This window comes from Zalophus californianus, chromosome 6 (assembly GCF_009762305.2).
Source record: "Zalophus californianus isolate mZalCal1 chromosome 6, mZalCal1.pri.v2, whole genome shotgun sequence".
Taxonomy (NCBI): Eukaryota; Metazoa; Chordata; class Mammalia; order Carnivora; family Otariidae; genus Zalophus; species Zalophus californianus.
Genome location: NC_045600.1, coordinates 38,930,052 through 38,943,787, shown reverse-complemented (window position 1 = coordinate 38,943,787; position 13,736 = coordinate 38,930,052). Strand labels below are relative to the sequence as shown.

Below are 13,736 nucleotides of genomic sequence, written 5' to 3'. Positions count from 1 at the left end.
GATAGAACTAAGTAATTAAGTAGATGCAAAGCTCACCTAGAGTTGTTTTACCTGGAGTTGTATCTGGTTGTAGAGTGACTGTTTCTTTTTCTTTTTTCTTTTTAATGGTGATGAAAATGGCAGGCAGCCATTGTTTTCAGTATAGAGATTAATTAGTAATCTGTTAGAATATGCTTCAGCAAATGTAGCTGATTGGCAGTAGCGCCTGTCTCAGCAACTGGTAGAATGTTAGTGCTTTCATCAAGCCTGTAATTTCCAGAAGGGCTTCAAAGCTGTGCTCATTAAAGTCTCCCATACAAATTACTTTCTTTGTCCTCTGGGGCACTGTTTTGTTAAATGTACCTCTCTATTTTTATTTATTTATGTAGGTATTTATGTATTTATTTATGAAGGTTATAAAAAGTTAATTTTTTTAATTTTAAAAACTAAAATTACATGATATTCTGCGTACTATTGTATTTGTGGAACCACCATTTATGCTTAGTGAGCACATAATGTTCCCAGATGAAAAATTTACCAGTATTGTGATTCTTGTGCATTGCTTTTGTAATTCATATCATAAATATAAAATATGTCTGTAAATTATGAAAAATGATCTGTTAAAGTATAGTAAAATATGATTTAAAGGATGGGATATTATAGTCAACTTTCTAGGAAGGTAGTTTATTTCTGCATTGTTAGGAAGTCTTCTTTCTAGTTGAAATAGTCTTTCTGGTTCATATTTCAAATTACATTCTAATTACATGGATTTATAGACAAGGCACCAATTTGTATTATTGTTTGAGGAAGGTAGTATTTTTGCTTGTTATGAAAAGGAGACTGTACTACTAAGAGAATATTTAAAAAGGAAGAAGAAAATAGGATGAAGCATATATCTCAGTACAGGTGAAATTTGCATCATTCTCAGTGTATTATGGAAAAGTTGAATGTGAATATTTTCGAAAGTAAAGTTATATGTTTTAATGAACTAGGGTAACTTTCATTTAAAAACTACCTATATACTAATTTATATTTTTTAAAGATTTTATTCATTTATTTGAGACAGAGTGAGTTTTTTATGTTTCATAAATATAAAGATATGTTGTTAAATACTTGACAGTAGAATCAGTTCTGGTGGTGTATCCTTTCTGTCATACCTTCACAGTGCCTAACATCCACTAAATGTTTGGATAAATAACTGAATTTTCATACTTTAATCCTGTAATAGAAGAGTGCTTGGTGGATTCTGGCAGTATAGGCTTTAAAATATGGGTAGGTTACTTGGCCTTGGGAAACATCAGTTTCTTTTCCTGTAAAATAGTCAAAATAATATTTCAAATGTATGTGTAGTGCCTAGTACAGCGCATGGCATAGTAGATGTTCAATAAATATTTTGTGTCCTTTGCATGGAACCCCACTGTTAATAATCACATATTATATATGCATGACTTTTACTAAAGTAAAAGACAGCTTAGGCAAAACTGCAAGTGAAAAGGGAATCAGAGAATCCTAAACAATCTATTCTATTATGCATTTAGAATGTAGAGCTAGGGACACCTGGCTGGCTCAGTTTGTGGAGCATGTGACTCTTGATCTCGGGGTTGTGGGTTCAAGTCCCACGTTGGGTGTGGCAATTGCATAAAAAACATCTTGGGAGAAAAAGAATGTAGATCTAATTGCATAGTGGTTTTTGTGAAGGTGGTGGTGGTGCTGGTGATGGTGGTAGTTGTTATGTGTGTTTTGAAGAAAGCAGTTTGGGATGGTTAGGGTATTCATACTATTTGGTGTTTCCTTTTAGGACAGACGAAGGATAAAGTCAGTTCCAGCTTGGCTTAGGTTTTTACTCATTTTCTGCAGTGGGAATGGCACACTAACTGCTCATTCTGTAGTTAAATGATCTCAAATAGAATCAGATTTGTTATATAGTTTCTGGGGAGAAAACTTTGGAGTAGGGGATTGGAGTAAGTGGGATACTGTGGGTCATTACAAAACATTTGTTCATTCATGAAGCAAACATTCCTAATATGTACCAAGCACTGTACTAGGCACAGAAAGTTTAGTTCTAAATAAAATGTCATCCCTTGAATTACTCAGTCTTTATTATGGTATAAAGGAGCTTTCTGCTACCTTTTCACCAAAAAATATTTCTGCTTCAGAAGACTAATAATCTTACCATATGATATTTTTTGTTTTGCTAATATAATATTTGTAGAGAACTATATAAAGCAATTTTCTTATTTTATTACATTCAGAAATGTAGATAAGTTGTCATTGTTGGGTAACTAAAAGTTCACCTAAAGTGCCAAGATAATTCTTTCTGGAAACTGTTTTTGTAATTACTAAAAGTAAATAAACTAAAATGCTATATGTCTAAAGTTTTAAAAATTTCTGGCAAACGCTGTTTTTCTTAAAATTAATGCAGAGTCTTTTAAGAAGGCAGGTTTTGTCTCACCAAATAGTCTCCGTAATGTTTTTCTTTTCTGATCTTTTTATAGAAACAGATATGATTTGCTGGACGCTCTGTCCTTTTGGCAACAAATGTTGCCAGTTCAGTAGCAAGACAAGCATCAGAGAAAGAATGTAAAAATACTGCTTTTCAACACTGCCTAATTTATCAGTGCTTAAGGAAAAATAAAACCTAGGACCACAAAAATAAAAGAAAATAAAATCTCTTCCTTGGACCCTACTTTTTTTTTAAGCTACTGCCATATCTATTTATCTTGTAATTTGATGAAAATAATAATCACGTTTGCTCAGTGTTTCTACTTCCTCAATTCTTATTCTTCTATCATTTATATTCTGGCTCCTATCCTGTACTGAAGCTGCTCTTGGAATAGAAATTCCCTTCACTAGAAATGCTCTTTCTTCCCTTCCATTTCAGCCCCATTCATCCTTCATAGTCCATCTCAAATGTCATTTTTTTCCCCCAAGAATTTAGCTGAATGAACATTTAAATACCTGTCATGTGTAGCCAAGTCATATCATATGTACATGTAACTTATTTGAATTCAACTAAAGTTGAAAACACAAAACTAGGGTGAAAAGTAGCAAATAATTCTTCTCTTCCTTCAGTAAAAAAAAGTTTTTGAAACAACATGGTTGCCAGAAGCAAGGCAACTGCTTTATCTGCTTTTCCACAGAACACACAGTAATCTATTCCAATGCTGGAGGAAAAACTAGTTTATTTATATAAAGCAATTACAATAGGTATAGAGTAATGTATAATTTACTTTATGGGCTATTCAAGGGATTTTTTGAGAGCTTATTTTGACGAGTTTTTGCCTTACTCTGACCTTAGAACCTAATCCCTGTGTAAGGTGTGACTTCACTGTTGTAGCTTTGTTGAATTTCAGTCAGTCACATCACTTAGGACCCTTCTAGATAACATTTGGACTTCTTGGACGTTTTAGGTGTAGAACTATCTGAGGCAGAGATGACTAGCTTATTAGTTTCTTTCCTGTCTTTATCTTTGCATTTTTCAGGAGATAAATTTTATGAATGCAATTATAGTCAAAACAGGTGAAAGCATAGGGGGAAAATGCTATTCCTTTTGTGTTTCATGTTCATCTATATAGTTTGAGACCCTTGGCTTTCTGAAAACTAATGGCATATGTCCACAAATATATTGTTGAATTTAGTTTCTAGATGAACCATAGTAGTTCTATACCAACACAAAGGAATTCATAGAAATGCTTTTTAAAAAATATGCAGAGCTTGGTTATAATTATATTTGGGATGCTTTAATGATATTAATCTTTTTAAAAGATATTATTTCCTAATTTCTCCCATTTTAAATTTCTAAATATGCGAAATTTATTTTAAAGTTCTTTCTCAAGGAATAGTTTATGTTTGTGTAACAGTAAGAAACAAGTATACAATAACAATACATACACAAATATATTTGTGTAACAAGAATTCAAAACAGAATTGATATATTATTAAGGGACGTTTTTCTGTGTGGTAATTTGAACACTAAATGCTGTATGTTGTAGCGAGGGGATTGCAAGTGACTTTAGTTAAAAAGCCTTAAAGTAATTCCACTGTAGTGAACAGATTGTGATGAGGTTTCCAGAACCAATGTGATAGAAATTGTTTTGGAGACTTGGCTTAGCCAAGCGAGGGTGTAACTCTTTTAGGACCATTTGCTTTCTAATGATGAACAAGAAGCTTAAGCCCAGCTAGATATAGAAATTCTTCTTTAAAGTTTTAAAGCATATCTTACATATTTGAATGGAACTGATCATCACTAAAGAACTAGAAAAATATGGTGCTATTTCTAGTGTAGTCAGGATGAAAATTCTTTCATACTCTCAAAAAGCCTGCTTTTTTTGAGAAGGAAAATTTTGGAGAAAAATTGGTAATATAACTATTAGGTGTACCATATTTTAAAAGATAGGGAATGCTCATAAAGGTTGATTTGTGGGAATAATTCAGCATTAGAATGCTTAAAAGAGCAAACCATATAATTTTTAGAAAAAGTTATATTCTCTTCACTACAAAACATGCATTCAGAAAGGGAATGTAGTCTCATGATTCTAGTAGAGACGAGAATCTGGGGATTCGTGCTTGTGTTTTTCCACTGGCTGTTTCTCTGGTATATTTAGAATCAAATTATTTTACATTAAAATTGGGGAAAATTCTATTTTTATGATACATTATGAGGTAGTGGCTTATTTCTACTTAGTGGTCATGAAATCATAGCAGGTTAGCCCTGAAAGAACATCTAGTCCAACCCCCAATTCACTCTCCACCTCCCCATTTTAGATTATGAAAATGAAGCTGAGAGTTTCATCACCTCAGTTCATCTTATTTTATTTTTTAAAAATAAGATTTTATTTTTAAGTAATCTCTTCACCCAGTGTGGGGCTTGAACTTACAACCCTGAGACCAGGAATCAAACACTCCACCAACTGAGCCAGCCAGGCGCCCCTCCCTCAGTTCATTTTAGTTTAGAGGGAGTGCCAGCATAAATATAGAGTTACCTCTTAACATGCAGGGTCTTATCCCTCATTGACCTTAATGCTGTTTACTATAAATTTTGAAAGAAATTAGAGAAAGCCATTTCTATGGGGGAAAATGAATTGTACTTACCATAAAATTCTGTGCTACCAGGAAGTTATTACCATGCAGCTGTTGCAGTGATGGCAAGCTGATACCACTCTAGAATGAACAGAACCGCATAGTATAAAAATTGCTGTGCTTGCTGCCCAAAAAATTAAAAACAACTGAGTTACCAAAAAAATATTATTTAGAATGAGCAGGTTGAAGGCAGTGCCAGGTATATAAGTATTCTCTATGCCGTTACAAAATTGTGTGAGAACACACACACATACCACACAATTAAAAAATATATATCCATATACAGATGCATACATATATATGCACAAATGAAAATCATATGTACATATGTGCACATAAAATCATATGTACATATGTGCATATAGGACACTAACCAACATAGAAACAGTATTTCAGAAAAAACGAGTTGATTTTCTAAAAGGTCTCCTATAGATACTTTCTTTGGAAATAGTAACCAGGGTTATAGTGGTTTAATGCTTCGATATCACTGAAATATTCAGGTTTTTAATTCCCTTTGGCAGTGTGACACATTCTGTAGGATTTGATAACTTTAAGATGTGAGAGGACTCAGTTTATGAAAACAACTACCACTATCGTTTTTTTGTTTTGCATTTAGATGATTCAGAGACTTAAAAGTAGAAGGCACAGTCTCATTGAAAAGTTATTAGAATGTAAGCTTCCTGAGTGCAAGGCTTGTATCTGTTTTGATCACTGCTGGAGTTTTTAGTTTTGGACATATAGTTAGTATTCAGTATTTTTTTTTTTTTAAGATTTTATTTATTTGACAGAGAGAAGCACAGCGAGAGAGGGAACACAAGCAGGGGGAGTGGGAGAGGGAGAAGCAGGCTTCCCATGGAGCAGGGAGCCCGATGCAGGGCTCGATTCCAGGACCCTGGGATCATGACCTGAGCCAAAGGCAGACAGACGTTCCGTGACTGAGCTACCCAGGTGCCCCAGTATTCAGTATTTGTTATGTGAATAGGTGATGATAGCCACAGAATACCACAGTATCATCTGAAATTTTGTTAAAATGAGTTCTTAAGTGGCTAAAAGACACATTTCCAGCCTAGGGATAAAAAACATCCACAGACTTTCTGTAATGAATAAGTGAAAGAAAACAATAGTAAAGTGTGGAAAAGGTGGAGTTATATTCCTTATGTGCCCTTATAGTACATGTGATTAACAAAATTTCAATTGTTTATGCTTAGTAAGAGTGTTCTTAAATTTATTGAATATGGAAACCTGACTCGTACAGTTTTCCTAGTGTTCATATTGCTATACCATATGACCATTCACATGCCCTTTTATATTATTCATTCATTTAACAAAACATCGAGTAGCTCTTTGTTGCCAGCCACTGTGCTGTAGACATGGCAGTGAACATAGGGCCTTTTAGTCTAATGGGAGAGACAGATGTTAAACAGATAACTATACACAGTTTAACAAACTTACAGGGCTTATTAGCAAATATACTAAAGATGAGACTAGCCTGGCAAGTAAGTCATTTGAGACAGAAAAATTAAGAGAGTCCTTAAAATTGTGTTAAAGGATTTTCAGAATCATTCAGCCTATCACCCTAAATTGCTAATATTTTATAAATTACAGCCTCAGAACTTCTGTGGTACTTAGCAAAAAATTATACACTGATTTATATGAAAGGATATTTTCATTTTTAGTATTTTTTTCAAGTTTCTATTTTAATTTCAGTTAGTTAACATCCAGTATTATATTACTTTTAGGTGTACAATACAGTGATTCAACAATTCCATGTATCACCTGGTGCTCATCACGACAAGTTCACTCCTTCATTTTTAGTATTTTTATTATTGCTTATTTCAACAATCTATGCACTAATGATTACTAATGAACTATTTCTGTTGCTGTTATTTTTATTAGAAAATAATATATTTTCTTTAGTAATGTTACTCTAAATGGTTTCTGCATTCCAAAAGTGTGTGTGTGTGTGTGTGTGTGTCTTTTCACATAATGACCAGAGGTTTTTTAAAGTAAAAGTTGCTTTCAGATTTAATTTCATTTCTTATTGACTGGATTCCAGAAATCTAGATCATATAATTTTTCATTTGGAATTAAATCCTGATTTTAGAGTCAGCACAAAAGGTAGTCTGTTCTTTTCCTTTATTTGAGGAGAAAGAATAATGATAATATTTGTAATGTATAGATGCTCTAACAGTTAAGTTTTAGTAAATAGTAAACCATTTTTTATAGTAGACTTGAAATTTGCTAAGTAAGAAAAGTTAAAGAATATATTTCACATTATACTTAAAATTACAGCCATGTAATTTTACCAACCGTGGTTGACATTTCATGTAAATGGAATCATACAATATGTAGTCCTTTACCTGGTTTCTTTCACTTAGCATAATGTTTTTGAAGTTCATCTATGTTGCAGCACATATAAATATTTTATTCCTTTTTGTTGCTGAATAGTATTTAGCATATTTTATTAATATTAAATTATGAGTTAATATTCATACTGTGTTGAATATACCTCATTTTCTAATTCATCCGCCAGTTGATGGACATGTAGACTGTTTCCACTATTTGGCTACTATGGATAATGCTGCTAGGAATATCTCATACAAGTCTTTGTGTGGTCATAGGTTTTCATTTCTCTTGGTTAGACACTTATGAAGTACTAAGTCATAGTACATTATTTGTACACTTAAGAAAAACTGCTGAACTGATTTCCAAAGTGGTGGCACCATTGTACACTCTCATCAGAATGTTTAAAGGTTAGAGTTTCTCCACATCCTCAGTAAAACTTTTTATTGTCTGTCCTTTATCTAGTGGGTGTGAAGTAGTATTTCATTGTGGTCGTAATTTGCATTTTTCTTAAAGATGTTGAGCATCTTTTCATGTACTTATTAGCCATTCATGTATCTTCTTTGATGAACTGTCCATTAATTCAGATGTGATAGATCACTAGTGCATCATGTTGTTTGATTTCCTTAATCTGATAATTTGGATAATATAATACTTACTGTCTTAGTGGAAATATCACATTCAGTTACCATTTTGCATCCAGAAACTTTTTAGATACGCTTTTGCCTCCAGTCACTTAAAACTCCCAACACTGGGGCACTTGGGTGGCTCAGTTGATTGGGAGTCTGCCTTCAGCTCAGGTCGTGATCCCAGGGTCCTGGGATTGAGCCCTATGTAGGGCTCCCTGCTCAGTGGGGAGTCTGCTTCTCCCTCTGCCCCTCCCCCTGCATATGTGCTCTCTCTCTCTCTCTCTCTCTCAAATAAATAAATCTTAAAAAACCCAACACTTTCCTCATAGGACTTGCTAAGACATTTTTGTATATTGGTGATTTAATTTTAATTATGTCAATGATTGTCCTGTAAGTTCTTCCCCAGCTTTAGATTTGAGAAATTTGGCATCTACCTCACACCAAGTTTGTTTGGGGAAAGATCAGTTGAACATTACAAGGCTAAGTTGTGCATCATTTATGAACTTTGTTTTATCATTCTCATGGTAAACAGAATTACCACTGAGTGATGTTTACTGTTCTCTAAATGCCATAATTTAAAAAAATCCTTTTTGAGCCTGTGTTGTTTTGACCAAATATAAGTTATTAGAATTTGTATACAAATTTATCTTAAACTATCTAGGATTTACTTATTAAGATCAAACTTTTAAATTGAGTGACCATTATTATATTATCTAAAAATAAGATATTAAAAGGTAGTATGTGGTAGAACCCATACTGGACAGGAATTAGGAGATTTGATTCTTACTACTACATGACTTTTGGAAAATTTGTATTTTAAATGCTTCTTTATTTATAAAATAAAGAAGTTAGGGGAAAAGAACACAGGCTTTAGAATCTAAAAGAATTGGCTTCTAATCCTCAACCTGCCATTAATACAGAGTGACCTTGCCAAGTCATATATCTAAACCCCTATTCCCTATCTATAAAGTAGGAATAACAGTATTTATCTCATAAAACTATTGTGAATACTAATGAAATAATGCATAAAAAGTCCTTAGACCAGTGCCTGGCACTGAGTAAATAATGTTAACTGTGATTATACTAGGTGGTATTTTATGTGCCCACAAACTTGCAGAGAAGATTTTGGATTATATGATTTCATCACTTTAGTAACTTGGGCTTTATAGTTGGTGTTTAGTGAATGATCACTTTTAGTATGTTTCCCACTATAATGACTTAAGAGAGCCTGTCTTTTTTGAATATTATTTTCCCTGGAAGGTATTCTGGCTCTTGAAAATAGCCATTCTGTATCATCTTTTCTGGACCTTGCATGATTTATAAAATGAAAATGGAGTAAAGAGTGATCTGCATTACTATGTTAGGAGGACTATAAAGTTTCCTTCTTTAATTCTTATAATTTTTCTTTTTCATTTCTCTTCTTTTCCCCCCTAACCTAACAATGTGACACTAATACTGGACTTTTTGTATCATGGCAGGAGAGTTTAGTACTTGGCGGCTTATGAAGAAGACACTTTGAAACAGGAATGTCAAAATGTCACTCAAAATATCCCACTTAGGCAGTCCTCTTCTTAACCTGTGTAACCCCTGTACTCAGATCCATTGTTCAGAGATTGGATTTCTCTGAAATAGTATAAGATTTAGCTTGACAGTTTGATGTTTATTTAGAAAAGTTGTGAAACATATGGAGGTTAAGGTTTAAAATAATGTTAACAAAGTTTTCTAGGTATTTTACTTCTTTTTTTTCCTGTGTATTACTCTAGCCAGGTAAATGAGTAAATAAGAATATCTAAAACCATTTTTTAAAATTGTGGTAAAATATGAATACGTAAGCTTTACCATTTTTAACTCTTTTTTAAGTATATGGTTCTTTTTTTTTTTTTTAAGATTTATTTGAGAAAGAGAGAGAAAGAGCATGAGCAGGAGGGTAAGAAGGAGAGAGAATGTCAAGCAGACTCCATGCTTAGCTGGAGCCCAATGCAGGGCTCGATCTCAGGACCATGAGATCATGACCTGAGCTGAAACCAAGAGTCGAAACTTAACCAGCTCCACCATCCTGGTGCCCCAAGTATATGGTTCTCGATATCAAGTACATTCACGTTGTAGCGCATCCATTTCCAGATTTTTTCAATCTTCTCCAACTGCAACTCTGTACCTATTAAATACTAACCCCCCATCTCCTTCTTGCCTCACCCTATCTTCTGACAACCACCATTCTACTTTCTGTTTCTATGAGTTTGACTACTCTAGAAATCTCAGGTAATTGGAATCATACAATGTTTGTCCTTTTATAACTGGCTTCTTTCACTTAGCATGTTTTTAAGATTCACCCATGTTTTAACATGTGTCAAAATTTCTTCCTTTTTAAGGCTAAGTAATATTCCATTGTGTGTATATGCCACATTTGGTTTATTCATTCATCCATCCATGGACACATGGGTTGCTCCTGTGGCTACTGTGAATAATGATGCTATGAACATGGGTGTACAAATATGTTCCAAGTTCCTGCTTTTACCACTTTTATGTATATACCCAGGAATGGAATTGTTGGTTCATATGGTAATTCTATATTTAATATTTTGAGGAATCACCCTCCTGTGTTCCATAGTGGCTGTGCCATTTTACATTCCCACCAGCAATGCACAAGAGTTCCAATTTACAAATTTGACAGAGAGAGAGAGACACAGCGAGAGAGGGAACACAAGCAGGGGGAGAGGGAGAGGGAGAAGCAGGCTTCTTGCAGAGCAGGGAGCCCAATACGGGGCTCGATCCCAGGACCCTGGGATCATGACCTGAGCTGAAGACAGATGCTTAATGACTGAGCCACACGGGCGCCCCAAGAGTTCCAATTTCTATACATCCTTGCCAAAACTTATTTTCTGTGGTTTTGTTTGTTTGTTTTGAATAATAGCCATCCTAAATAGTCAAGAGTGTTAAGTGGTATATCATTGTGGTTTTGATTTGCATTTTCTTTTTTTTTAAATTAACATATACTGTATTATTTGTTTCAGGAGTACAGGTCTGTGATTCATCAGTCTTAACACAATTCACAGCGCTCACCATAGCACATAGCCTCCCCAGTGTCCATCACCCAGCCACCCCATCCCTCCCACCCCCCTCCACTCCAGCAACCCTCAGTTTGTTTCCTGAGATTAAGAGTCTCTTATGGTGATTTGCATTTTCTTACTAATTATTGTTGTTAAGCATCTTTTCATGTGCTTAATGGCAGTTTGTGTCTCTTTGGAGAAATGTCTGTTCGTGTCCTTTGTCAATGTTTGATGAAGGACTTTTGAGGTGACATTGTCAGAGAAGCTATTTTTTTTTTTTTTAAGATTTTATTTATTTGACAGAGAGACATAGCGAGAGCAGGAACACAAGCAGGGGGAGTGGGAGAGGGAGAAGCAGGCTTCCCGCTGAGCAGGGAGCCCAATGTGGGACTCGATCCCAGGACCCTGGGATCATGACCTGAGCCGAAGGCAGACGCTTAACGACTGAGCCACCCAGGTGCCCCAGAGAAGCTATTAATACATGACAGTGAACTAGCTAGGGTGATGCTAAATGGGATTAAAACTTGTTGAAGAGAAAAACCACAAGTCAGATGCAAACATTGTCAGTGGTTGTTCCTCACTGCCTCAGTTGCACTTTGTCACTTATAAGTCATGGTTTTTATTTATTTATTTATTTAAATAAAATAGAATGTACTATATATTCAACTTAGCAATTTAGGGGAAAAGTAAAGGAAACTAAGGGAGGTAGCAACAGAAATAAACTATAAACTAGAAAATGGTAAAATTAATAACTATAAGAGCTGGTTTTTACTAAAAAGTTAGGAAATAAAGAACTTGAGCACTATACAAAGAAAAATAACAGAACTAGAGTTAGAATCTGAAAACAGGGACTATATTAAAAAATAGGGATTTTTAAAAATTAGGATCTATGCTCAGATGTATGATAAATCTCAGTGTAATGATGTTATATGGCTGAATGATATTTTATTTTGTATGCTTGTAATCAAATACAGTCCTTTTGGTTATTCAGTAATTATTTGTTTTCAGAAAAATCCTAGATGTTTCATTCAACTTAGTTTTTAGCACAAAATTCCCTGTGTGTGTATGTAAGTAGACATCATATACACACATTTGGTAAGTAAGTTTGATTTCATTGTAAAGACTTAAGAGAGTAGATGTTTATATGGCAAAATTTTGTGGAGAATAATTTCATTAGTATTCTTCCCTAATTATAGCTTTCAATAAAACACTGATTTTACCAAAACTCTCAGAGCTGGATAATAAATAGGAAAATGTGAGGATGGACTACACTTTTATATTTGCTGAATTCTACCATTGATGTTGAATAACTTTACTCTTTAAGGCTAAATTTGAATTTAATGATGGATTTGGTTTTCTTCCTCTATTTTTATTTATTTATTTTTTAGATTTTATTTATTTGAGAGAGAGAGTGAGTGAGAGGGAGAGAGCACACAAGCCTGGGGAGAGGCAGGTGGAGAGAGAGAAGCAGACTCCCCGCTGAGCAGGGAGCCTGATGCGGGGCTCCATCCCAGGACCCTGAGATCATGACCTGAGCTGACGGCAGCCGCTTAACCAACTGAGCCCCCCAGGCCTCCCAGTTTTCTTCTTTCAAATCATGTGTCAATTACTATAAATTATAAAATGTGGGTTTCAGTAATATAATGAATTGTACCCATGAATTAGCAGACTTCATGGATAATATTTTTAAATTTTATTTCCATTTAAAATTATTCATTTAAGTAATCTTTACATCCAATGTGGGGCTTGAACTCAATACCCTGAGATCAATAGTTGTATGCTCCACCGACTAAGCCAGCAAGACTTCCCCAATGGATATTTTTATTTTTAAAAAATATTTATTTATTTTAGAGTAGGGGGAAGGGCAGAGGGAGAGGGAAAGAGTTCTAAGCAGACTCTGCACTGAACCTGACTCAGTCCCGTGACCTTGAGATCACAACCTGAGCCGAAACCAAGAGTCCAATGCTTAACCGACTGCACCACCCAGGTGCCCCAGGATAATATTTTTAAAGTGAGGAAGGAATTTAGTCTACAAATAAGTAGTAATATGAAAATATTATTAAAAGGTATTGCTTTCCTTCATTTTTCTAACAGGGTCAGCATATTTCATTAGCACCTATTCAAAAGCTTGAAGAAGCTCTATATGAATACCAACCACTGCAGATAGAGACATGTGGACCACGAGTTCCTGAGCTTGAGATGCTAGGAAGACTTGGGTAAGTCTCCAAGAACTTCTCATTGAGGAACTGATGTTTAGGGCTTATCGGTTAGTACTATTTTTAACTTACACTTTAAAAAATTCTTAGATTTTGAACTTTAGAAATTTACTCTTTTGTGAAAAATGAATGCTTAATACTAAGTGTACACATTTTTTTGTATGTTTTTGTTAGGTCTTTTGAGATTAAGATTGGATTATATTAGTTCTTTTTAATGATGTTGGCAGCCATACTGAAGTAGCTGTTCATTTTCAGCTCACTGTGTAATTTTTTAGAAATAGGAGCTTAATTTAGTCATTAGTAAGCCAGTAAAAATATGAGAGTTGTGACCTTGCCATGAAAAGGAGTAGATTTACTCATTGCTGATAACAGTGTAACTATATTTATGAGAAATAAGCCACAAAATAGACTTAGTCAAAAGGTATAATGTAGGGCTGGCCCAG

The 13,736-nt window shown here is 34.4% G+C and overlaps 1 protein-coding gene across 2 annotated transcripts in view; it reads left to right on the top strand.

The window, feature by feature from the left end:
* MNAT1 (MNAT1 component of CDK activating kinase) overlaps positions 1-13,736 on the top strand; it is a 200,343-nt gene that overhangs the window by 111,760 nt on the left and 74,847 nt on the right. For both annotated transcript variants that reach the window (XM_027570811.2, XM_027570812.2), the window contains one exon: positions 13,172-13,293. In XM_027570811.2, the coding sequence (XP_027426612.1) occupies positions 13,172-13,293 (122 nt within the window). The remainder of the gene's footprint in view (positions 1-13,171; positions 13,294-13,736) is intronic.